This window comes from Paroedura picta, chromosome 13 (genome assembly GCF_049243985.1).
Source record: "Paroedura picta isolate Pp20150507F chromosome 13, Ppicta_v3.0, whole genome shotgun sequence".
NCBI lineage: Eukaryota > Metazoa > Chordata > Lepidosauria > Squamata > Gekkonidae > Paroedura > Paroedura picta.
This window is the reverse complement of record NC_135381.1, coordinates 41,479,964-41,506,680: the sequence shown is the minus strand read 5'-3', so window position 1 is coordinate 41,506,680 and position 26,717 is coordinate 41,479,964. Positions and strand designations below refer to the sequence as shown.

Genomic DNA, 26,717 nt, shown 5'->3' with positions numbered 1-26,717 from the left:
TTCAGATCGATGCCAATGGAGACTAATTTTTGTTCAATAGCCTGGAACCATTGAAATTTAAGAGGGTCACTTTTTAGACAAGTTAAAAGACTGGATCATTAAAATGGCCTTCTGAGTTGGGTGCTATTCTTCACGGACCAGTGACTCATTTAGCTTTCATAGCTTTTTAATGTTTGTGTGGAGGGGGGGGGGGTGGAGATTGTTGCATCAAACTGTGTTGCCGCTAGAATGGCAGAGTGTAAATTGCAGGTAGGAGGATAGAAATATCAGAATGAAAATTAACAAGAGTCTTTATTTAACCCCAATAGGCCCCAAAGGGAAAGCAGGCAGACCTGGCCAGATGGGAAATAGCGGGTTCCCTGGGGCAACTGGGACGGTAGGAGAACCTGGAACCCCAGGAAGTCCAGGGCCACCCGGACCGGAAGGTAAGTGCTGCTTTCATGATCTAATATTGCCTTGCCCTGGTCTGGATGCCGCAGGTTAGACTAATCTCGCCAGAGTTCGGAAGCCAAGCAGGTTGGAGACTTATAGAAAGCCATTCAGCGTCCATCATTGGAGGTCGGCAACAAAGCCCTTGTTTCCCCCTCCCAAGCCTGGGAAAGCGTCAGGAAAAGAACGGATAAGCAGCACCTGTGCAGTGCCAGGAAGGGGGGGGGGGGCGGCAGTCTCATCTGTGCTACCCCAGATCCTGTGGCATCGCAGGAAGAAGTTGGGCAGGATCTGACCCTTCTTTTCTCTCTCAGGCATCGCTGGGAAGGTGGGCCCTTCTGGCTTGCCGGGAATGCCGGGACGTAGCGTGGGTGTCGGCTACACCTTGGTGAAGCACAGTCAATCGGAACAGATCCCACCATGCCCGGTGGGCATGAACAAGCTCTGGGAAGGCTACAGTCTGTTGTACGTGGAGGGCCAAGAGAAAGCCCACAACCAGGACCTTGGTAAGTGGGTCGGAACCTGTGAGACCAAAGCAGATGTGAAGCCTCGTTCAAGAAGAAGAAGAAGAGTTGGTTCTTATATGCCGCTTTTCCCTACCCGAAGGAGGCTCAAAGCGGCTTACAGTCACCTTCCCATTCCTCTCCCCACAACAGACTCCCTGTGAGGTGGGTGAGGCTGAGAGAGCCCTAATATCACTGCTCGGTCAGAACAGTTTTATCAGTGCCGTGGCGAGCCCAAGGTCACCCAGCTGGTTGCATGTGGAGAAGGAGCAGGGAGCGCAGAATCGAACCTGGCATGCCAGATTAGAAGTCCACACTCCTAACCACTACACCAAACTGGCTCTCAATCAAGAGGATTGTTCCTGGCAAGGAGAGAGGGTGAACAAAATTGCTGAGTGGTTAAGACAGGGAGGGATGCAGTGCCCAAGACTTTGTCATTCCTAAAATGAAAAGCATTTAGAGGGTAAAGGCCTGTTTAAGCCTCTCCCCCACGTTTGTCACTGGGAGGAACAGAAAGCAGATAAGCAAGGCAGTTAAATATAATTTAGTGGAAGAAAGCAACTGGGCCAAGTCTGGACCCACTGATCCACTTCCCTTAGGGCTAAACACTGTGATTCAAGAGCCAGAAGCATTTCACCTGAGGCCAAAGACCTACCTCTGGCTTGAATATCTGGAATGAGGAGGGAAGCGGAGGTTCAGGCCAAAACGCCTTCAGCATGCTGCCTTCTCAAGACTCAGCTTAGGCAGTTTGTTGTTATTGTTGTAGCCATAGGCCAGGGGTAGTCAAACTGCGGCCCTCCAGATGCCCATGGACTACAATCCCCATGGGAATTGTAGTCCATGGGCATCTGGAGGGCCACAGTTTGCCCACCCCTGCCATAGGTCATAACATCCCAGCATTTATGCCAACATACAACACCCGTGCCACAACACAAGGGCTAAAACATTTCGGCGTAACAGGATTAAACTTTAAAAGTTTAAAACTAACTGGGTGAGAAATAAATGCAACCCAAGAAATTCCATAAGATGACACGGAGTTACAATTTAACTGGAATTCTTGCAAAATTAACAGATGCTAATTTCTTCTTTATATTTATTGACAAATATAGACCCACTTTGAGAGTGACAAAGGGGATCGCATCGGCCAATAAAAAAATTAATGCATTCCTCATCTGAGCCGGAAAAATTGTTTTCAGCCATCTGTTTTGAGCAGACACACAGAAGGAGCCATGTGGAACATAGTGTACATCAGTGGTCCCCAACCTTTTTACCACCGGGGACCACTCAACGCCTCTTACTGAGGCCCGGTGTGGGGGGGGTAGTTTACTCCTCTACTCTCAACCACTGCCCTAACGCTCTCTGATCTCTATTTATTTATTTATTTATTTATTTATCATACTTTTATACCGCCCTCCCCGGAGGCTCAGGGCAGTTTACATTACAACAGAGAACCATACATAGAACACTCTGTAGAACATGTACATCAATAACCAACAATTGCAACCAAACACAACACAGTATAACAGTAAACAATCGTAATACAAACAGGTCCAGGGCTTGTTGATGGGATTCTGAGGGGGGTGGCTTATTGATTGAGTTCTGAGGGGGGTGGGGGGGGGAGCAGGGGCCCTTGGTCGCTGTAGATTACATCTGGTCTCGGCCAAATGCCTGGTGGAGGAGCTCCTTTTTGCAGGCCCTGCGGAACTGTTTAAGCTCCGTCAGGGCCCTGATCTCCTCCGGGAGCTCGTTCCACCAGGGGGGGGCCAGAACAGAGAATGCTCTGGCCCTGGTCGAGACCAGACGGACTTCTTTAGGGTCAGGGATCCTTAGCTGATTGGAGGCTGTAGAGCGAAGAGCTCTTTTGGGGGCATAGGCGGGGAGCCGGTCCCTCAGGTAATGGTAATGTTTAAACATCCCTTCAAAATAAGATAGACACGCCACAAGAATGAAGTGTGTTGTAAAGGGCTGGGGGGGATGAAATAAAGGGCTGGGGGGGGAGGCGTCCTTCGGGGCCCACCTCCAATTAGTCGAAGGACCACATGTGGTCCGCAGCCCACAGGTTGGGGATCGCTAGTGTACATTATATTCCACCTGATTAAGTCTACAAGGGCAGAGGGATTGTTCCACTAGTGTTTTTTGAAATCCGCCCAGTAAGTACTCATAATCTGAAAGCGTTCCCTTTAAACGCCTATCGTAATATAACATTACAAAGGTCAGCTAAGTAACAAGATCACAACTTATTTTTCTTAATAATCCAAGGATACCGCAGAGAAAATTTAGATTGCCAGGCAGTATCAATATCACAAATGCATCTTCTCCAAAAAGCCATTTACGGATTTTGCTCAAGTCCCAAAGCATCACAGCCTCCAGAGAGAAGACGGGGGTATAACCGAGGACTCCCCTCCCCTGCCAGCCTCTCACATGATAACGCTGACTCAGGCGGAGATGCTGTGCTGACCTTTCTAGTGTTACATCAAGAAAGGAACTTACACTGCACATTTCCAAACTATGCCAGGAGGCTTCTACACAATGAGTAATTCATATGTGGAATTTGCTGCCAGAGGATGCTGTGACGGCCACAGGAATAAACTGGGGATTAGACGAATTTGTGGAGGATAAGTGTGATCCAACAGGGCTCTTCTTATGTTCTTACAATTTTTCACTTTAAGGAAGAGTTCCAAATGAAATCGGTTCTCTCTCTCTCTCTTTGACTGGAACAGCCTGTCAATTCATTAAAGGTGCAGGCTTGCGCAATTGTAACTGCTTTAAAACAGAGCTCTACTCTCATTTGCAATACGACCAGGAGTGGTTTAAGGATTTGCAGGGCACTGGAGAAGAACAATTGTGGGGGGACAAACCAGACTGGGGGCGCAGTGGAAAATGGTGTCGCTCCAAGTGTCCTTAAAGAGGGAGAAGTGAGGAGGAGAGAGGCTACAGCCTGATCCATGAGAAGAAGGCACTGCATGGGCACAGAGCCTGTAGCATGTGCAACATGGATAAGCAGGCCCTGAATACCACCAATAGCTGCATCCAGCAAACCACTCAGGACCAAGCCCTTCCAGGAAAGAGACAATGAACGTATGTTTTGTGTTGTGAAAAGGTGGTCTTGGTGTAAATCACTAAAGGAGAATGGGGCAGGGTGAGCAATAGAAATTATTTCAGATTCCTATTCGGCCTCCCCAGCTTCCTTCCATAATAGCAACACTGAATCCAGCACAGCTGTTCTTTAGAATTGTCTCCCTGACCCTTCACAGACCAATCCATGACTAAAACCAGGTTGGTCACTTCTACGGGAAAGCGCATCGGGCTGGGGGTGGGAGGAGCCAAGAAAGCACCTGGCCACCACCAAGCTCAGTACCCCATTCGGTGCTCCTGCCATATTTTTGCATGTGCCCACACAGCCTCTTCCTTTATTTATTTAGGGAGTCTCCAAACAATCTTGCCTTGTGTCTCCTCCTCTCCCCGGCCCCTTCCCCGCAGGTTTTGCCGGCTCCTGCCTGCCTCGCTTCAGCACCATGCCTTTTATTTACTGCAACATCAACGAGGTGTGCTACTACGCCAGCCGCAACGACAAGTCTTACTGGCTCTCCACCACGGCCCCCATCCCCATGATGCCGGTCAGCAGCTTCCAGATCCCCCAGTACATCAGCCGCTGCTCAGTGTGCGAAGCTCCTTCCCAAGCGGTGGCTGTTCACAGCCAGGACATCACTATCCCTCAGTGTCCCGAGGGCTGGCGGAGCCTCTGGATTGGATACTCTTTCCTGATGGTAAGGACCCAAAGATGCATGGCTTGGGATTAAAGATGTTCTTGTCTCAAGGTGACCGAGCTGTCAGGGGGAAGGGAGTTGGAGACACATAATTCAGGGCATTCTCCGCTCATTCAGACTGAAAGTACATTTTTAACAGAACAAAGCATTTGGGCAGCACCAATATGTGGCTATGTGGAACTGCTTTTGGTGGCATCAAACCCTTGGTCCACGGTCTACCTCGATCCCGTTCTGACTGGCAGCAAATCTCCCAAGCCCCTCACACTTTCCCCCGAGACCTATTTAGGAGAGGACAGAGATTAGAAATGGTTAATTTACTTTATTTATATTTCATCTTTCTCCCCAGTGGGGACAGAACGTAGTTTACACATTCTCCTTTCATCTGTCTTATACTCTTAACTAGAGGCAAAGCCCATTGCATGTTGAAATACAATGGGCGCTAGCCTTTCCCCGCAGGGAGCCCCTGGCAGGCGCGCGGAGCGCGGCTGGTGGGGGCTCCCTTGGCCGGCGGCCTGACGCGGCAATTGGCGTTTCGCGAATGCTGGCAGGGGCTTCTGGGAATTGTAGTCCATGGACATCTGGAGGGCCGCAGCTTGACTACCCCTGCTGTAGATAAACGTCTCTTAGGTCATGTTGGCTCCCTGGTTTAAACTGAACTCTGACGTATATAATGATTAACGTCGCCCCGTTTTGCTTGTGGTGTTTTCCCTTCACTAATCTTTAAAATGCTCTTTAAAACAACCCCCTTTCTTTCTTTCAGCACACAGCGGCCGGAGCGGAAGGTGGCGGCCAGTCACTCGTTTCCCCCGGATCGTGCCTGGAGGATTTCCGCGCCACCCCTTTCATCGAATGCAATGGTGCCCAAGGAACCTGTCACTATTTCGCAAACAAGTACAGCTTTTGGCTGACCACTGTGGAACAGACCCAGCAGTTTGTGGAACTCCCCCACTCGGAAACTCTGAAAGCGGGACAGCTCCGGACGCGGGTGGGCCGGTGCCAGGTGTGCATGAAGAACTTGTAGCCAGAGCTCCAGCTGGCCGATGCAGACGAAGAGGCTTGCGTTCTCATTCGCCTGGAGGTGAAGGATCAGCCGGACTTCTTCTAGCTGCGATACTGACCCTAAGGGATCCCTCAAAGTCAGGTTTTCCCATGGGTGGGGCAGAGGGACATCGCCCTTTTGAACTTACATCTATATGTAAAGTGGTGCTACGTTTCTTTCTTCCTGGCTACCTCAACACATCTTTCTTTTCCTTCCCAGTAGCCGCATCTGACTGGTCGGTCCTCTCAGAGAAATGCCAAATAGGTTGAACAGGAACTTGACCCCTGAAAGTTCTCTCCAGGCCTCAGCTGTCAGAGAATTCAACAAAAGCGATTGGGCCTCCAAAATAAGTTCTTGTAGCTTTCCTATGTACACACCACCTTCACCTACTTTCTTCTTCTTTTTATGTTTTAGCTGGTGATTGGTGGAGCAGGTTGTCCTCTCAGCCAATACGCTGTTGTAGGTGCTGCTTGGTGACTGGTGGCCGTAGTTTTGGCCATGTGGCTTCCAAGGTCTTCCTGGATCTGGTTCAGCCATGTTTTCTTTAGCACCACTCATTGGATCTCCCATTCAGTTGGTCGTTCTTGCCAGAGGAGTTGATGGGGCAGTCTGCTGGTGGTCATTGTGCAGACATGGCCAAGCCATTGCAGTCTGCGCTTTTGGATTGGTTCTTTAATTTGTGGCTGGTTGTCACACACTTTCACTTACTTTAGGCCTAAAAGAATCAGCACTGAAAATTTCCACACTTGTGTCAGTCCAGCCATCTTGTCCAGGGTCTGTTTTCCTACAGTGACCAACCAGATACTCTTGGGAATCCCACAGTCAGGACATAAAGAGGAATCAGCCCTTCTCTGCTGTTGCCCCACCAGTAACTGAGATGGCATATCGAAGGAAGAGAGTTTTGACTCTTGAAAATTCATACTCCGAAAATCTTCTTGGCCTCCAAGGTGCCCTGGACTCAAATCTAGCTCTGGTATTCAGTTGCATACTCCCTCTGAATCTGGAGCTTTCGTTTAGTTGCAGCTAAGAGGTGTTGCAAGATCCTACCCCATGTGCATGCATTTGGGGTCCTTCGGAAGTCATCTGAGAAGAGAACTGTATGAGACATGGAGGGTTGCAGAGTTTTTTCTGTGCAAATCAGCAATGTGAGGGTCCAGTTTGGACCTTTGAGGAATGTTTAAGCCTCCCACTCTTGTGCCATTTTCCTGACTTCGGGTAGCCTCACAAAACTGCTTTTTGCATCCCTGGTGCAAATATACAGGTTCTGGATGTTAACCCGATAGGGGGAAATTCAGGTTGAAAGAACAGAGCAGGGAAAAGGCTTAAAATGCCTTCCCCTTGACCCTGATCAAGAATGTTTCCTACTTGCTTCATCAGATGGCTTGAGCAGTCCTCTCACATGGGGCTCACTCAGTATGCGCAAAGTCCTCTCCCACTTGTTCCGTAGCCTAACATGGGTCACTTTCTTGGAGAGTCTTGTCTGCTTTGGTTTCTGTGATGGATTCACTGACTATCTTCGGGATTAGTCTCCACCTGGGTGGTGCCATGCTTTATGGAATATATTCTACACTCCACATTCCTTAGCAATATGCCATAACTATTTGCTGTACTCTGCTTTGCATAGTTCACTCTGCTGTTGCTTTGAGCTTGTCATGCAGTTGTTGTTTGGATGGTGATGGGTTGGTACATGTTGGCTTGCTAGAGTTAGAAAGGGCCTCAAGGCCATCGTCCAACCCCCTGCGCCACACAAAATGAATTGAAGCATCCCTGACATATAATCATCCAACCTCTGCTTATACAGCTCCAAAGAGGGAGGACCCAGACAACTGATACCACAAACTACCTTTATTGTTAAGTTTTCCCTAGTTCCCTGCTGATTATCACCCCACCTGTAATTTAAGCCCATTATTACGAGACCTGTCCTCCCCAACCAACATCTCCCTTCCCTCCTCCACAGGACAGCCTTTTGAGTACTTAAGAGTTGTATCCCCCCTCCTCTTCTGCAGGTTCAACATTCCTCATTCCCACTGCGCTTCTTCATATGGCTTAGCCTCCAAACTTCTACTTAATCTCAACGTTCTCCTCTGCACACACACCCTGTGAAGTTCTGTCCTTCCTATTTAAAAAGGTGGGTGACATTGCTTGGCATCAGGGGTCACTGTAGGCTTTAGATCAGGGGTAGTCAAACTGCGGCCCTCCAGATGTCCATGGACTACAATTCCCAGGAGCCCCCCCTGCCAGCAAACGCTGGCAGGGGGCTCCTGGGAATTGTAGTCCATGGATATCTGGAGGGCCACAGTTTGACTACCCCTGCTTTAGATGAACTGAGTATTTTCAGAGGCTCCACCCTCCACACTTGTTGTTTGGTATAAAAGCAGTAAACAGAAATCTTCAAATTAATTTGTGAAATTACTAGCCAGGCTGCGGAAGGCTGAGGGCATTGTACGGCACCTCTAAGGATACAGTTTCACCTTGAGTGTGAAGCCATGCTCTACCACTGATAGTAACAGATGTCAGGATCCATTCCATTTCCGTGCTCCTTGCAATAGGTTGACAGTCTCGGCAACAGCCGTTGGGTAACGCTGACTCTTTCTCACCGCTTGTGTTATCCAAGCTCAAGTGAAATTATCTATTATGTTGGATTTTGTAGATATACATCGGCCTTATCTTCCAGAGGTAGTTTCGGAATTGTTAATACCTAAGTATTAATAGACTATTAAACACTTTAGGCTTATGCCAATGTGACATGATGGTTGACTCTTTTACATGACTTAAACCATTGTGTTTTTCTTCTGCCAGTCTTTTTTAAAATCGCTTTTTAATGCACTGCTGAAAATGCATCTTTGGAGCACTGATTGTATTTTCCGTCATTGTTGGGGGGGTTTTCTTCCTCAAAGCCATAAAACAGAAAAGAACACCAGTTTTGTGAATTATGTCCCATTCTTATTCATTTGGCAAAATTGCTGAGGTCCAGACCTTGTGTCACATGCATCAGAATCAAAGTAAAGCTTTTGACAAGGTTCCCCATAATGTTCTGATGGATAAATTGAAGGACTGCAATCTGGATTTTCAGATAGTTAAGTGGATAGGGAATTGGTTAGAGAACCGCACTCAAAGAGTTGTTGTCAATGGTGTTTCATCAGACTGGAGGTGAGTAGCGGGGTACCTCAAGGCTCAGGGCTCGCTCCGGTACTTTTTAACATATTTATTAATGATCTAGACTAGATGAGGGGGTGGAGGGACTACTCATCAAGTTTGCAGATGACACCAAATTGGGAGGACTGGCAAATACTCCGGGAAAATAGAGACAGAGTTCAACGAGATCTGAACACAATGGAAAAATGGGCAAATGAGAACAAGATGCAATTTAATAAAATGTAAAGTTCTGCATCTGGGTCAGAAAAATGAAAAGCATGCCTACTGGATGGGGGATACACTTCTAGATAACACTGTGTGTGAATGAGACCTTGGGGTACTTGTGGATTGTACCACAAGTATTGGATTGTACCACATGAGCAGACAGTGTGATGCAGCGGTAAAAAAGGCGAATGCCATTTTGGGCTGTATCAACAGGGGCATCATATCAAAATCACAAGATGTCATAGTCCCATTGTATACGGCACTGGTCAGACCACACCTGGAGTACTCTGTGCAGTTCTGGAGGCCTCACTTCAAGAAGGACGTAGATAAAATTGAAAGGGTACAGAGGAGACCAAGCCCTATGAAGATAGGTTGAGGGACTTGGGAATGTTCAGCCTGGAGAAAGGAGGTTGAGAGGGGACATGATAGCCAATGAGGGTTTGAAATGTTGTCACTTGGAGGAGGGCAGGATGCTGTTTCCATTGGCTGCAGAGGAAAGGACACGCAGTAATGGGTTTAAACTACAAGTACAACGATATAGGCTAGATATCAGGAAAAAAAATTTCAGAGTAGTTCAGCAGTGGAATAGGCTGCCTAAGGTGGTGAGCTCCCCCTCACTGGCAGTCTTCAAGTAAAGGCTGGATACACACTTTTCTTGGATGCTTTAGGATGCTTTAGGATGCTGATCCTGCGTTGAGCAGGGGGTTGGACTAGATGGCCTGTATGGCCCCTTCCAACTCTATGATTCTATGAAAGCAAACTTGCAGTCTTGTTTGAATGGAAAATTTGTTTGAGAGCAAGAAGTGCTCACAGACAAGAAGTGCTCACAGACAAATCTAGAATTCAGGTGGAACTTACAAGTTGCCTTGCGCCAAATAAACCATACTGAGTGTAATGGGATGGGGGTACTAAGGACTGCTGGCTGCACCAGCAAAAGCGACTGGCATTCTGAAGACCACCAGTCCATCTGCTTCTGCTAGTTTTCTAGTGACTGCAGCTGAGACCCAAGCTCTTTTGGGTGTCTTTCCAGAGAAAAGTCTTTTCCAGCACCTGCTTCTTAAGACCTTTCACTTGAAGAGGCCAGAACCTGGGCTTCAGGGTGCAAAGCAGGTGCTGGCTCAATTATTGATGGCATAAGCCAAGAACAAGTGCTGAAGCAGCCTCCGGTTTGCTCATAAATGCACAATGAGGTGGTTTATATGGTGCCGTTAAAAGGGCATCCCACTTTATACAGTACAAGACCCCAACCCCTGTGCCAGCCTGAAATGTGGCCTGGAGAAGAGGGGAGATCAGAAGATACATTCATTCCCATTACACAATTAGGTTTTTTTTCCCAGCAAGAACCTGGACATTTCCCAAATGGTCACTCCTGAATGACTGGATGAAAGAGGGAACTAGCCATAAATGAAAAAGGTAACTTCCACTGGGTATGTTAAGTCCAGATGACTCAGAAAAACCTATCTTATTAAACATTTTAAGAAATTTATTAGATGCACATGTAAAAAGTGCCCTCATAGGGAAACAAAAAGTGTAAATGTTTCTATTTTAAAATAAATAAGATACAATTCAAATGAAAGACTCTTTGCTCGGAAACAAAAAAGTTTTACTAATGATTTGAACTTAAGGTCAAGGTGAAATGTGCATAATGAGAATTACGGAGGAAGAGAGCCACCTCAATAAGACCTGGGGCCTGGGTTTTCCCGCATAGCCAGCCTTCCGGGAAAGGGGGTAAGCTTGCACAAAGGGTGCCATTCAAGAGGCTGGAGGGTTGCCCTCCACATCCCGTTTCTTTATGTATCTCCTAAAAAGGAGGACAATTGCTAAATCACACTGATTAGACACAGTTCCTGCTATAGAAACAAAGTGTGGTTGCCAGAACAATAAATATTCCAAAGACATGAGTTTCCCTCCTGATCCAGTTGATCTCTCAAAACAAGACAACGAAACTATTTCCATGTGAAGGATCGAGGTAAATACAATCCTTTTCCCTCAACCTGCTTTCGGCGTGAGCAGAGCTTTGTGTTGTAGGACGCAGACTAGCACTAACCACCCAGGGTACCGAAGCCTTCATGACATTCCATTCCTAGGTGTAGCGCAGAGGTCCTTACTCTGATAACATTCTTTTCTTTATCCCGAGAAGTTTGTTTTCTTCAGAGATTATACTTCGGGGGTGTGGGGGCTGGGAGAATGCATCTCTTAGTCCACGATCCCTTCTCTTCCCTGCTTGGGAAGTTTTCTGAACTCTTGCCTCCGTTCCCACGGCTACCTTAGTTCTTGTGCTCAGTTTGTGGGTCATGTTCAGGCACTTCGGGTCTACAAAAGGCTGTGTGTTCTTAGACACGAGCATATGCTACACACGGGCACACAAAAGGTCAGCAGAGGCTTCCTTCAAACGCTCAGGATCTCAAACTCTTCTTCCAGTTCGAAGAGCTTATCCGTGGACTCAATGAGCTCTGTGGAAAAATTACAAACAGGAGTTTGGCTATTGCTTTTTTGGATTGCATAAATTTGTTTATCTACATTAAAAACTATATGTAAGTATTTCCAAGTGTAGCGAACCAATGGAAGCAGTGGCTTTGGTCCCTCGGTAAAGAAAAAAGCGCTCCCCTCTCTTCCTGCTGACAAAGGGAACGTTAACTCTCAAAAGCGTATGCCTGCCGAATCTTGTAGGTCTCTTAAGGTGCCACTGGGTGCAAAGCAAGCTGCTCCCCCGCAGACCAATGCCACTGCTGTTAAAACTAACAGGGACTAGTAATGTTCCAAGAAGATGGAACACCAAGGAGAAGTTGCCCCGACAACAACAAAAACCCATAATAGTGATGACAGAGAAAGGGTCGTCTAGCTGAGGAAAAAAAGGATGCAAAGAGAGAAGCCACAGTCAAATCCATCAATAAACCAACCCTAAATGGACCCTGCCCCAAGGGGGTAAGAAAAAGGTCCCTATAGTAAAGAAGGGCCCAAACCCAAAGAAGCAGGCACCTCTCTAGAACTCTAGATGCTGATGAAACACACCCTAGCAGGAAATGGATTCTCTGTAGCCAAGGACAGTAAAACACGAAAAAGCCACTTTAAAGAGCCAAACCTTTAATTCAGTCTCGTACCTGCTCCGGTGGTTGTTACTTCTGGTTTTGTGGGAGGTACAAAAGGAGGCCAGTGTGGGGGGTGCTTCTGAACCAGCTCGAACATACGCAGACTCTGTTGCTTATGAATCTCCTGGGGGAGGACAACAGAATATGCATTGTGAGACTCCCATCTCCTTTAACAGCTTGCATCGTTCTCCAGATGTTCTTGTGTTTCAAGCACTTCATCCTCCTCTCTTAGTAGCACCTGTTATTTCAGTATGCTACAGCACAGAGGGAAGATGAGGTGCTCTGGTAAGCATGTCTGGAAGCCTGGCTCGGCACACAGGGGAGCCATGAGGGCATCCTCACACAGTGCTCTATGGAATCAAACCAAAGCAGTTCCCAAGCACTAATCACTTGTGGCACTATCTGAATACATAATAAGCACACAAATGCAGGCACCCAATCATTAGTTATATGGTAACATTGTGCCTGCTCTTTCATTTCCCAGCCCCTTGCTTCCCTCAGCCCTTTCCACTTTTTTGCTTAACTCCTTTGTGATTTAAATGTTTTTGAGTCACTGCATCTGAGTGCTGTGACATCACAGCAATGTAGCCAATAGCTTTAGTGAGATGCCTTCACAAGGCAACTGGAGGACCTGCTAGCTGGAGTAGCAAACGTCACAGTTCGCATTTTCCTCAGCTTTTGTATTTGCCGTTTCTAATTTTTGCAGCACTGTCGCTGGAAGGACGCTGAAAGATTATTCAAAATAATTTAAGAAAAGTTGTAAATGATAGAGATATGTCTTCCGGGGGGGGGGGGCATCTTTTATTTACTGCATGGCAATTCAATTCAAAAGGGTTTCCTAATGCTTCCTTACCTTTTGTACAAGGCTACACCAGTTATCAAAATCCTTTTCTTCTTTACAAAAGAAGCCCTGTGTAATTACACAAATTAAGTTAGAAAATATCTTTACCTGTAAGTTATACCTAACTCAGAAGCACTAGCACGACACATACAGAAGTCCATGTCATCCAAACCAACCACATTTTTATACACATTTTATACATTTAATAATGTTGTGCTGACATTGTTTTATATGCTATTCATACATCACTCCATGATGAACTTATTTATAGGACACCATTGCTTGGTACAAGATTGCTAAAACACACACACAAAATGCAGTGCATTGGTATGTATTGTGTATTGCGGCTGTGCAATAAAAAAAAATCAAGATTTCTTTCCCCTAGTTCAGAGGTCCCAAGCATTTTTAGAACACGGATGAAGCCGCTTGGGGCTCTCTGGCCCAGGGAGCTTTTTGACTGGCTGTGCAGATTGGGACCACTTACGCACTGGAGGTTTCATGCCGGGCTGCAGGCTGGAGTTTTAGTCGTGGCAGGTTGTCCCTCCTCTTCTTGCAACCACATGGGGGAACATTTGGCCTGGTGTGCCTCATCCAGCCCCAATTTGTGCTCCTGCACGGGAGCTGGGGCAGTAAAGTTCCCAGTGCGTAAAAGGTCCAAGACAATACTGTTCAAAGGAACCTGCCACCACAGATTTCGTTTTATTGTCTCTCTCCTCTTTCCTAGTGCATTTAAAAAATTTGCCTCTCTTCTCCCCCTGCACTTGGGCTTTCTCTGTATATGGCTCCGCCTCCTGCAGCAGCCAGGTTGAGATTGCACTCCCCCCCTCTCTCTAGGTTGTAAAGGTTTGGGGGCCTTTGTCCCCCCGAATTCTTTCTGAGACTTGAACTGTGAATTGAATTTCACATCTCTCTTCCACTAGCAGTGCAAGATGCTTTTTCCCCGACTCAAGAGGCGCCAGCACAGCCATTAGCTGAGCAGATCCACAGAACGCAACCCTCTATCCCAAGTGGACTGGTTTTGGACTGAGGGCAAGGCCTGCCATCGCTGAATGGTTCTCTGCACAACAAAAGGCAAAGGGCTCCCCTTAAAAACTTCCCATAGCCAGTGCCTTTTTTGCACAACAAGGGAGCTGTAACGGCACTGCAGATTACTGCAGGACACGAAGAAATCAAGGCTGATCTGTTTACTAGACGGCCCATGGTATAGGTGGGGCCATAAGATCTTGGCCCTATTTCTGCAAGGACAGAAAGAAGAAAAAGAGCAGGAAATATACCATGACGCCCTGGAATGCAGCTCCGCCTTCCACATGATCCAACCCAGCACCTACCAATGCCACAGAGGGATCTAGATTCAAAATCTTCATCCGATGTGGTGACTGTTGGCAGTGGAAGCTGTAGTCATCTACCATTCCGTTTTCTTCAGAGTCTACAAAAAGCTGGGTGGTGTGAGGATCCAAATAGATCAACTCGTTTCCTGTGTACAGAATTGAGTTGTTGGTTAGGAACAGAGAAAAAACAATTGTTATTGACAGTAAGTCCCAAAAGGTTCCCAAAAGGTTCTACTGATCTCTGGAGGAAAGCTGCTGCTTTGGAGGGTGGTTCATGAGCATCTGTCAGGAGCTTGTGATTTTTAACACCCTGAGAAGGGGGGGGGGCTGGGCTGGACTGGATGGCCTTTTGTGGTCTCTTCCAGCTCTGCGTTATTCTGATTTGAAGACCATAACTTGTACCTTGACTTGAATGGGTGACCAATATAGCTGTTCCCATCATCAATTAGCCCTGACAATAATCTCCGTTGCCAAATTCTGGACCAGCAGCAGTTTCCAGATTGTCTTCAAGGGTAGCCCAACCTAGAACGTGTTACTGTAATCCAACTGTGAGATCACAATTATTTTTTCCTCCTTACCTAAAAATCCTATAAAGTAGTAGGCATTGTTTGGTTTTCCTCCTAAAGCTCCCAAGGACTGCGGCATCTTAAAACACTCCTGCGGATCCAAAAGGAGAACACAGAGAGATTAGTTGCTCCAAGCATTTTCTAATAAATCCAACTAAATAACAGGCCGACTGAAAGGGAGACAGACCTTAAAAGCATCGACATAAACTGGATTGATGTGGTTTATCCCCAAGCGAAGAGGTACAATCAGCAATAGAGGCTTCCAGCTACAGCAAAACCCTGCCGAGCTCTTGTTGCGGCCCAGCAACAGTGAACTGCAGTGGCCACTGGAGGAGTTCTGGGAAGGGAACCAGCACATCTTCTCTGGGAATAGAGAGACAAGAAAGCCTGCTTGCTGAAAACACATGGTTTTCCTTTTTAAAAAGACCCACACCTATACCAACACACAGTTACATGCACACACACACCTTGCACAAAACAGTTTCCTTACTCCTCTTCCTGTATGTCTCCCTCCATACACAGCCAACAGATGGAGTACGTGGAATGTAGCAAATACCAAATGAATTTGTGCATGCTCAATAAACCATTTAATAAGGGAACCTCCGAACAGGAGTCTGCCAATTTCCAACAGAATAACAAACAAGTCCTGGCCCCCCTTGTCAGGCAACTCTGACACTCCACACACACCAACCTGAAGCTGTCGCCCAGCTGCTGTCTCCCTCCTCTGACCTGATCTTTTACCCTGTGCTCAGCCCCAATTCAGTGTAAAGCTTGGGCACCAAGGAGACATTTTCAACTTACTAATGTCTTCAATCACCACCGTATTGTCCATAGACACGTAAACAGCCAAGGAATTCCACTCATCAAACAGTGCAAGCTTCCTGAACAAACAACACGAAGAGACGTTCATTAAGAGACATTCCCATTTAATGCCCGAAGTCCAACCTTCACTATATCTAGATGCTTTGAAGAAACAGAAGATTCCAAAGGCATCCTAAGCTATGATGCAGAGAAATGGGAACGTTTATGGATGTTCATGTGAATTGGATAATTTCTCTTTTATATGTGTTTGCTACCTGGGTATTTTTCACATACTGTCATGTAGCTGACTCAACCAAATAATACATTGTTCTTACTGCTTTATGATCCTCGTAAACAAATGCATATTTATTTATTTATGTTTATATTTATATACCACCACTCTTGAATGTCTTGCAGAGGTTTACAAAATCAGTAAAATACCATAAAACCCCCTAAAATACTCCATTAATACAATATAACATAGTAGAATAATAATATAACAAGATGGCGGACAATAAAATACCAACCCATTCCCCTATTCAGCATGGGTCAATAACTCTCTCTCTCTAGGGAGCAACCTAGCTGACCTCAACTTAAGAGATCCTCAGATGACGACCCCGGGTATTGCTCTGGCCTCAACCATACGCCTGGCAGAAGAGCTCCGTCTTGCAGGCCCTGGGGAAAGCTGACTACCTTGACAGGGCCCGTAGCTCTTCCAGGAGCTCATTCCACCAGGCTGAGACCAGGGCTGAAAAAGCCCTGTCCCTGGTCGAGACCAGGCGAGCTTCCTGTGGGCCCGGGACTATCAGTAAGTTCATAGCCACACTCAAATGTGGAAGAAAGACCCTTTAATATGAGGTGGAAATCTGGGCCAGAAGTTAGTCCGATCAGGGGAAAAAACAAAACTGTTGCAAGCAGCTAACATGCATACACACAAAAGCTTATGCCCAGAATTAAAGTTTGTTGGTCTTAAAGGTGCTACTGGACACAAACTCAACCTGGACATCAAGCCAAACCACCTGTTTGTACAGACCTTTGTTCAGGACTCAGATAATGGTCTGAATTTCTATGTACAGGCAAAGCAGGTTTACAGCTGCTTGTCCAATTCATTTCCCGTCTTCCTGGCTCCGTGCATGGTAGCTCCTGAGTGGAGAGCAGCCTGAACTGGTTCATCAAATCAAGCATGATGCTAAACCACAGTTGGCACAGACCACCATCTGCAAGCTCACTTCAAACTCTCACTCTGTTTTTTTATGTGCCATGCTTTATCAACACAGACAACATATCATGTCCCATGTAGAAGAAGAAGAAGAAGAGTTGGTTCTTATATGCCGCTTTTTCCTACCCGAAGGAGGCTCAAAGTGGCTTACAGTCGCCTTCCCATTCCTCTCCCCACAACAGATACCCTGTGGGGTGGGTGAGGCTGAGAGAGCCCTGATATCACTGCTCGGTCAGAACAATTTTATCAGTGCCGTGGTGAGCCCAAGGTCACCCAGCTGGATGCATGTAGGGGAGCGCAGAATCGAACCCGGCTCGCCAGATTAGAAGTCCGCACTCCTAACCACTACACCAAACTGGCTCTCTGTAGGTCTTAAAGCTAATAGGCCAAGCCAGAATTAAGCTTCCTTAGGCTGATGGGTGAGGCACTTTTCTGCCTAACCCAACCCAACCCAGAGGATTGCGGGAAAAGGACCCTACACACATAGGACAAGAATCCTAAGAAGAAGGACATGATGGAAATGTGATTAATAATTCAAGCAGATAGAACCTTGGTGGTGCAAAACAGGCAGAGATGCATGCAATTAAACCGGAGGGTGAGTTCTACTCACAGGATTTTGCGAGGTCTTATTTGCCTACATTTGGGCAAGTATAAATCCTACACACAGCACAAGGCATATACACGCTTGCTTACTTTAACACTTGGGCCACGGTGTTTGGTCCAAACCATTCGCCAATTGACTTCCCTTCGCCAACACCCATCTGTGCTGTGTGGATCACAAACAGACACACGGAAGAATAGAAGCATCAGGAAACGGCACGCAGGAAAGGGCACAGCCTTTGAATTAGTGCACTGTACACATTCCCGAGTCATTGGAGTGATCTGCTTCCAGGATTTGCCACCTTGTTCAATGTCGAGGGTCATGCTGGAAGATCATTACGAGTCAGAGAGCTTCAGCTAGATTACAGAGTCTGTTAGATGACATTTACAACTCACAGAGATGAGGTCATAGTTCTGAAGTCCCAAAATTGGGACAGTAACTCCTCAGTGAACTGCCTTTTACCAGGAAATATGAATTTAGTTCATATTCAACTCAAAAGCTCAATAGCCTTTCAACACAACTGGTCTGCGCTTTCCTATGTCTCTGAGTTAATATCAAAGTAACTGAGGCTTCTTTTATTCCTCTGCTTTTTGTGAAACTTTAATAACTACCGCTGTAAGGCAGTGGATAATGCAGTTGTGGAGCAATACCAGCTGACCAAAAAATGAAAGAGATGGCCAGGAGTTCAGGAAACCACCAAGTGATCCCTTGTGACACACAGGTCAGGGTTCAACTGGAGGAAGCCCAGGTTATCTGCTTTAATTATATTGGGACACTCTATTTTCCATCACCTTGTAGACACTCAAGTCTATTTTATTATTTGCTGCTGTTGAGTCTGCTTTTTTCATTGGCTCTCCTTGCAGCTTTTAGTTTGTTGCAAATCGCTTTAGGAAGGAGTCTTGAGTGAGCAGATGGAGAGAAGTTAAGTGATGAATAAAATAACCGTCCTTCTGCTATGAAATGTTTTATTTCAACCCCACCTTTCTTTTCATAACAAAAAAACCCTCAGAAATGTTTCTATCTCCACAGATCTAACTTATAATTTTGACCAAGAGGCACAGTGTTGTATATAATGTGATGATGATGATGATAGATTGCATTTTCCAAGAGCTCCAAATGTATAACTTAATAAACAGCTTAGAAAACAGAGTGGATGAAAGCACAAAAAACTACTTTTACCCATTTGGTGGATGGAATAACAACAGTCTTTTCTGTCCAGGAAACAGCGCAAGATCCTGTGATATTCTTCGGGTTGCTTTCTGTGTTTCTCCCACAGCCAATCTGTGAAAATTATACAAGAATCTAAACATTGCAGTCTCTTTCCTCTCAAAGCACCAGAGTCACAGCAGGTATCACATGGATTCACAGCCTGTTGATGGTGGCATTTTATCTCTATGATGCTCTCTCTAGAGAAGTTCTCTTTCCGACATCATTTCTCTGTCCTTACTGGGGTTTTCAACAGGTCAGTCTCTAAATTTATGTGCTTTAAACAGGTTGTGCTTCAAACACTGCCCGTGAAAAAGCAGCACAAGAGATATTTGAATTAAATAAATAAGGCCAAGCCAACTCAGAAAGCCACTGGGCGCAGAGAATTCACAACCCTCAAGTCAATAGGACTTACTTCTGGAGCACTCCCCAGCCCCAAGATGCTGCAGGGACATACTGGACATCATCTACTGTTCTTGCCTGAGCTTCAATGCAGCTTTCGGAATGGGGAGGGGGAATAAAACAAAGAAAGCATTCTTGGAATTCACTTCCAGAAAAAAATGGGAAAAAACCACTCACCCCGCCCCAAGTGCTGGCAGATCAGAGCCTGGGCAAGCATCATCTGTCCACATCGCAGCATGCATCCCCAGCCAGCATCAGAAGATGGGCCTGTGCCACCTGCATCACAAATCATTGCGGTTACGAGTATAATTGATTCACCCCCTCTCTGAAACGCAGGGTGCCAGCTTTCCCTGGATCACATGTTCCCCCCACCCCACAGTTAAAACAAACACACAAATCCCAAAAGGCCCACTCACCGCACTTGACTTCAGTCAAAACTAACTCAGGTTGACCATGTGAGGGCAGCCTCGACCAGGAACGGTTGGAATGGCCAGGGTCCCTCCCCTTCCCACCCCCTCCAGATCCATCATTGGCCACTTTGGGATTAGGCAGTTTAACCTGCCTAAATAAAAGTGGAATTTAAATTAACATTAAATTAACATTTTTCCCCATTGCTCTGCTCCAAGCCAAGACACCATATTGAAAACCAACACACTGCAGTACCACTGAAGGGCCTTCGTGGGGCCACATGGTGGTGCAGTTGGGAATGTCTGTCATAGAAGAATTAAGGCCACTTGGCAATAACAGAACAATTCCACATCCTTGGATAAACGGATAGAGATTTGACACTTTTACATTCCCAGGAAACAGTAAAGTCATATTTTTTTTTCAGAACTGCGGTTCACATCTCCGAGAACATAACACAGAAATGGACCATATTCCAGGAAGCATACCTACCAATCGGTGAAAACTTTCTTCTGTACGTAAACCAAAGACGACCGCTTATATCCGACAGCAGTTTCGATTTATCTAGAAGTTGAAAACAAACAGAAAGCATTATGATGGGGGCCCAACTGTCAAGTTACCTGTAACACGTTAACCTGACATCTGCAACAACATTTGCTGATACCTCTCACCTAGCAGTTAAAGTTAAAGATGGAGTAAGGGTGGAATCACCATAATACAGACTCTGTCCTCTCCCCTTTGTTCTTCAGTACTGTATAGCAGCTGTCCCCAAACCCCGGTCTGGAGACCGGGACCAGTCCTTGGATCAGTTGGTACCAGGCCACGGCTCCTCCTCATTCTCCTCCCCGGCTGCTGCCTCGGGGGCTGCCCTGCCACTCTGTAGCCGGCTCACCTTTGGTGCTCCCTGGCGGCTGCCGTGGATGGGGCTCCCCCTCCGCGTAGCACTGCGCAGCTGCTGCTGGCAGCGCCCTCCAGTGGACAGTGGGAAGTCAGGGGCGCCGGCGGGAAAGCAAGCAGAGCAGGGGCTCAGGTGGTGGCGATGTACCTCGGCAACAGACTAGCCCCCCCGGCCCTCAGTTAAATGTTCAAGCGTTGACCAGTCCCTGGTAATAAAAAGGTTGGGGACCACTGCTGTATAGTACAGTAGCTGCTGTAATAGCTCACTGGATAATTCTACTCTTGAGGCTGAAATTATTCTCTTTCTGCTGCTAAATATTTCCCCAAGTTAAACAGGGCAGGGGACTGATTCCATCCTCACTGTAGTTTAGCTTCCATGATTTTCTAGGCTAAAAAGGGGAAAGAAAAAATATCCCAAGCCTTTATGTCCAAATGCAAGGCCGTGGGGAGAGATGTTGTTTAATCCTTCCCCCCTCCAATACTTCTTCCCGTCAAAAATCACATTCCTTTTTCAGTTTTTAAAGGGGGTTTTAGGGTAGGGTTATGAGCCTCTTGTGGCGCAGAGTGGTAAGGCAGCAGACATGCAGTCTGAAAGCTCTGCCCATGAGGCTGGGAGTTCAATCCCAGCAGCTGGCTCAAGATTGACTCAGCCTTCCATCCTTCCGAGGTCGGTAAAATGAGTACCCAGCTTGCTTGCTGGGGGGTAAACGGTAATGACTGGGGAAGGGAATGGCAAACCACCCCGTATTGAGTCTGCCATGAAAACGCTAGAGGGCGTCACCCCAAGGGTCAGACATGACCCAGTGCTTGCACAGGGGATACCTTTACCTTTAGGGTAGGGTTTATTCTCAGCTGAACACCGCCAAAAATAGTCACCCATGTTTATTCCCAAACTACCTGATTACTAAAAATAACATTTTAAAAGCATGCCTCATCATGATAGCATTCTACTCTATCTGAATAAATTTAGCTGCCTATATTTGTAGGACTTGCATTTCACGCAGTAGACTGATTCCCCACAAACAGTGCAGTGATCCAGAATACAAAACTTTTATTATAAAATATATAAAACTTTGAGGAAGCCTACCATTTTTAAGGTGGTGCTGCCTTCCCAAGATCCACACCGGCTCATCGGTTTCTGGAAGCTCTTCTAGATATTCTGCAAAAATGACATCTATTCTAAATCGGATGTACACTTAGCCGAATCTCTGTTTGATTTTCTCGATGACTTTTGTCCCTGCTTGGTTCTTGTGCCAATTGTTATTTTTAGCTGCAGTCCTGACATTTTCGTACTAGTTTCACATTAATAATAGGGATAGGTATGAACTGGTTCACAATCTTAAAATGGCTATGAGTTTGGCCAGTTTGTGGCCTTCTCTCCTGAATCCAGGTTCAGAGGAGGCACCTCCCCAAAGCATTTCCCAGCCCTTGTGGCTGGTTGGGGTTGGGTCATTTATTATGCTGGTTTTGTTCACGCCCTTCCCCAAATCATGATCTCATATGTGCAACAGTACAAGTCCCTCATTCTATAGAAGGAGGGTAAGAGGAAATGGCTTGCCTACCAGATTGAAGTAATGGGAGTTTGCAAATGCCACATTCAGCTCCAGATAATCTGTATATTATAGTTATTATAGTCCACTGTTATGATGACAGCAATAGATTTCAGGGGGCAAAAGGCCTACAGTTATCAGTCTGTTTGCATTTGTAGCACATTCCTTGGCTTAATCTAGCATCATGAGACACAACGTGCGTTCCCAATTGAAGATGGGTGTAACTGCCAGGGAAAAGAGTTCTTCAGAGCCAAGTTAGCTGTCAACAGTGCCAGAGGAGAAATATTTTCTGGTTCTCAAGATCATTATGAAACTACATTTCTAATATGGAGTTAAAAGTGTGAATTAAAGAAAATCAAATCTTAGAAAATAATGAAAATTAACCCAGCAGAAAGATTCAAGTGGATCTTTTTATACTGTAAGGAGTGTAACAAAGAGTTTGCAATTGGCGGGCTCCGGTTTCTTGAAAGAACGGGAACATCCACGTTTGGCAAGTTAAACAAAGAAAACAAAAGAACCTGATTTGTAGATGGTCGAGGGTCTTTTCTAAAAAGATTTTTTGTCACTGTATGTTTTTGGTTATTGGGGGAGGTGTCTTTATTATTAGTTCTCATTGGGGGGTTATTGTGGTGGTGTGGGTGGTAGCGTTTCATAGGTTTTGTGTCTTTCTTTGTTGTGTAAAATTTTCAATAATATTAAAAACAAATTAAAACAAAGACAACAAAATTTAAAGACTTTTACTTCTAGTAGCCTTGTTCTCAAAAAATATGTATTTGTGCCAATGAGCAATGATAAATCAAAGATCTTAAAAGCCATAGGTCACCTCGGTATACCTCCTGCCCAGAATGCTTACCCAAGGATTTTTGCTCGTTGCTATCCCTCAAAATATCCAATTTCCACCCCTATAATCAAAGGACAGGCTACAGTGATCGAGAGCCGAAGCACTCCGTTATGAAAATGCCTGTAATCCACAGGGGTAGGATAGCAACTCTCTCTATTCTGCAGCATAATTCCCACCCACTCACTTGATATGACCAATACATAACTTTGCATGCCTTCCAGACAAACTGAACCGGTTGGGAACACGTACAGCAGTGGTCCCTAACCTTTTTATCACCGGGGACCACTCAACGCTGAGGACCACTCAACGCCTTTTACTGAGGCCCTGTGGGGGGGGAGTTTACTCCTCTACACTCAACCATTGCCCTAACGCTCTCTGATCACTATGGTAATGTTTAAACATCCCTTCAAAATAAGATACAAACATGCCACAACAATGAAGTGTGTTGTAAAGGGCTGGGAGGGATGAAGTAAAGGGCCAGGGTGGGGGGGAGAAGGCGTCCTTCAGGGCCCACTTCCAATTAGTCGAAGGACCACATGTGGTCCACGGCCCACAGGTTGGGGATCGCCAACGTACAGGATAACACTAATAGGATAAGCTGTAACCTGAGAAGACCTAGGTTCAAATCTCACCTTTCTCGTGGATTCACTAGATGGCCTTAGGCAGGCTGTTCATTTTCCAAATCAGCGACACAAAAATTATTATTATACTAGTATTCAAGCCCGCTGTGTTTTGAATACAGCGGGCCCTAGGCAAGGGAGCCCCTGGCTCTTGCAAGCCTTCTGTCGGCCGGCGGAGCGGCCTGGCGGCGTCATAGACGCCATGAAGCCGCTCCGCCGGCCGAGAGAAGGCGGCCAGGGCCACCCGCGGCCCGAGGCTCTTCCAAGCTTTCTCTCGGCCGGCAGAGCAGTCTGGCGGCGTCATAGACGCCGTGAAGCCGCTCCGCCGGCCAAGAGAAGGCGGCCAGGCCCACCCGCGCCCCGCGGCTCTTCGAAGCCTTCTCTTGGCCGCCGGAGCGGCCTCGCGGCGTCTATGACGCAGCAAAGCTGCTCCGACGGCCGAGAGAAGGCGGCCAGGCCCACCCGCCCCCCGAGGCTCCCCCAAGCCTTCTCCCGGCTGCTGGAGCGGCCTCGCGGCGTCGTAGACGCCGCGAGGCCGCTCCGCCGGCCGGGAGAAGGCGGCGCGGCCGACTGCTGACCTGTGGCTGTGCGGGTGAAGCAGGGAATGGCGAGCCGCGCTTTGCGCGGCTCCCCATTGCCTGCTTCGGGCGGGATGGACACTTGGAGTTTTTATCCCGGACCGGGCCCGCCCTAACTCCTCCCACAGACCCCTTACTGCTTTATTCATTCTGTGGTGCTCCGCGCCACGGGGCTGTTTAAAGATTTGCAGCTGATGTAACACATCAGGAGGCTCCCTGTTCAAATTGTACCTGTCCCCTAAGCCTGTCTGCTACACTGGGATATTAATACAGGAGTGTTTGTTAAAATTACAAAAATATAATGTACATGAAGCATTGTGAGTACCTGTAAGTGATGTATAAATGCTGTTATCAGTGACTGTAAGTACACAGCAACAACTTCAGATTGTGTCAATACTCTTAGATTTGTCAGGCACCTCCCCTTTCCCATGCCCCAAGTAGAAGGAGAGTTGGTTTTTATACCTTGCTTTTCACTGCCCAAAAAAAGTCTTCAAGTGGCCTCCCCTTCCCCACAACTTCCTATGAAGTGGGTGGGGCTGAGAGTTCTGAGAACTGTGAGGTCACCCAGCTGACTGCATATGGAAGAGCAGGGAATCAAACCCAGCTTGTCAGATTACAGGCTGCTGCTCTTAACCACTACATCAACCTGAACCATCTCTGGAGTGCTACCAACTCAACAATGCAGTGAGGAAAACCACACCGTTAACTGTAACAGCCTTTGGTCTGTTCTTGCTCCATCAGAACCACTGACAGAAGAGGAATCTGCTGAAAAACTGTCAAGTTTCTGTTTTAACATTAGAATGGACTTCTGCGATGACTTCACGGCTTGAACAGTATAACTATAGCAAACACACCCACAAAAGGAAACTTGTGGGTTAACAAATTTATTGCAGCACATACTTTCTTGGACTAGAATATTTTTAACCAAATGTGTAATAAACTGGATTTCAGCCCATGAATGCTTCTGCCACTATAGCTCTAACAAAGCTTTTACGGGACCACTAGAATCCCGTATGTTTTCACTGCAACAGTCAAATGTGGATAAACTCTCTAGACCAGGGGTGGGCAAACTGTGGCCCTCCAATGTCCATGGACTACAATTCCCATGAGCCACATTTCATTACCATGAGCCCACTCCTGCTCTAGACATTGATTTACAGCAAGACCCTTGGCAATAATAGATTTTTGTGCCATTTTTAATTATCCAAGTTTTACATTCTTGCATGCTGTAAGTTTCTTCTTAGCTGCCTCAAGCCTGTCACTTCAATCCAGTTCCACGGCCACAGACCAAAATGCAAGAATAACCTCGAGCCCGTCTCTGGAGACTCCGCAAGCATGCCCACGAAAGCCAATACCAAGAATTAAACTCCTTTGGTCTTAAAGGTGCCAACGGACTCAACATTTGTTGCCATTTTAGGCTGCTGGCAACCCCATTTTCTCATTCTAAAATTCCAGCCCAGGCTTTTTCAACCTCGAACTCACTTCACCCAAGGTGTTACGAAGATCCAGTCTACAAAGCATAGAATGGAATTTTTTGTTTTAAAGTACTCCGCTATGCATCAGCCACAAGAAGAAAACCCCAAGAGTCATCGAATTACAGAATCATAGAGTTGGAAGTGACCAAGGGTCATCTAGTACAGGGATAGTCAACATGTGGTCCTCCAGATATTCATGGACTACAATCCCCATGAGCCCCTGCCAGCAAATGCTGGCAGGGGCTCATGGGAATTGTAGTCCATGAACATCTGTTGACTACCCCTGATCTAGTACAACCCCCTGCACTATGCAGACACAACCCTATGCAAGAGGAATCCGGGGTTATGCTCCCCAATATGGCTGCACAGGAACAAAGAATTGTTGCTGAGAGGAAGGAGCGAGCTTGGGGAGTGGGACTCTTTGCACGGTATATTTGGGCCTCCTTCCTCGGTTGCTCGGGGGGGGGGGTAATTCCTGGGATCATCAACAATCTTCAGAGAGAACACCCTAGAGTTGGAAGACACCCACTGAGGCCATCTAGTCCAACCCTGTACTCCATCAACAACTGGCGAGCCAGATTTTGGCCACCCCTGGACTAAAGCGTCCAGGATAAGTAACTGTCCAGCAGCTGCTTCTGTCTCCTTTTGCATACGTGCACTAGATGCCTGAAAAAAGAAGGGGGGTTGGACTAGATGGCCTCGTGAGGTCCCATCCCACTCTAGGGTTCCGTCTCTGAAGTTCCCTTAAAAAAACAAAAGAAAAGAAGACGTGTGGGTTTGAGGGGGCTATCTATCCCATTACAACCCTCTGCGCTCCTTCTGCAACCCACGTCCCACCCCTACCCCGAATGTCCAGGAATCTCCCGGTCTGGAGTTGGCAACCCCTTTGATCACCGCCTCTTTCCCGCGCGCGAGGTCGGTCGTCTCCTGCTCTCCCCTCACCAGGCTCCATCCTCTTCCTCCTCCGCCTCCTCTCCCCGCTGCCGCGACCATCCTCGGCTCCCACGCCTTCCCCTCCGGCTCGGCCGAGGCGTCTTCGCCTCCCCTCAGAGAAAACAACTCCACGACCACCACCACGTCAACAGCGTCCGCCGAGCAGCCCTCTGGGAGTTGTAGTCCACCCGCCGCCTCCGCCGAGCCGCCCTGCGGTTCCTCGTCTACAACTCCCATCGGCCCCCGCTCCCCACGAAGGCGCGGCCG

At 47.0% G+C, this 26,717-nt stretch overlaps 2 protein-coding genes across 3 annotated transcripts in view; one reads left to right on the top strand and one right to left on the bottom strand.

The window, feature by feature from the left end:
• The window catches only part of COL4A6 (collagen type IV alpha 6 chain), a 198,555-nt gene extending 189,897 nt beyond the window's left edge, over nucleotides 1-8,658 (top strand). For both annotated transcript variants that reach the window (XM_077309299.1, XM_077309298.1), the window contains 4 exons: nucleotides 309-425; nucleotides 744-935; nucleotides 4,413-4,699; nucleotides 5,460-8,658. In XM_077309299.1, coding sequence (XP_077165414.1) covers nucleotides 309-425; nucleotides 744-935; nucleotides 4,413-4,699; nucleotides 5,460-5,720 — 857 coding nt within the window. In that variant the 3' untranslated portion in view covers nucleotides 5,721-8,658. The remainder of the gene's footprint in view (nucleotides 1-308; nucleotides 426-743; nucleotides 936-4,412; nucleotides 4,700-5,459) is intronic.
• A 2,021-nt stretch (nucleotides 8,659-10,679) lies between these two features.
• ATG4A (autophagy related 4A cysteine peptidase) lies at nucleotides 10,680-26,683 on the bottom strand. The gene is made up of 13 exons (XM_077309300.1): nucleotides 26,460-26,683; nucleotides 21,541-21,612; nucleotides 20,049-20,120; nucleotides 19,329-19,427; nucleotides 18,723-18,824; nucleotides 17,636-17,708; nucleotides 15,724-15,803; nucleotides 15,110-15,285; nucleotides 14,935-15,013; nucleotides 14,357-14,502; nucleotides 13,041-13,097; nucleotides 12,200-12,311; nucleotides 10,680-11,551 (listed from the first exon to the last, which is right to left on the bottom strand). Exons 1-13 carry the CDS (start codon nucleotides 26,467-26,469, stop codon nucleotides 11,487-11,489), a joined length of 1,143 nt encoding a protein of 380 aa, XP_077165415.1. The 5' UTR covers nucleotides 26,470-26,683; the 3' UTR covers nucleotides 10,680-11,486.
• Nucleotides 26,684-26,717: the final 34 nt, after the last annotated feature.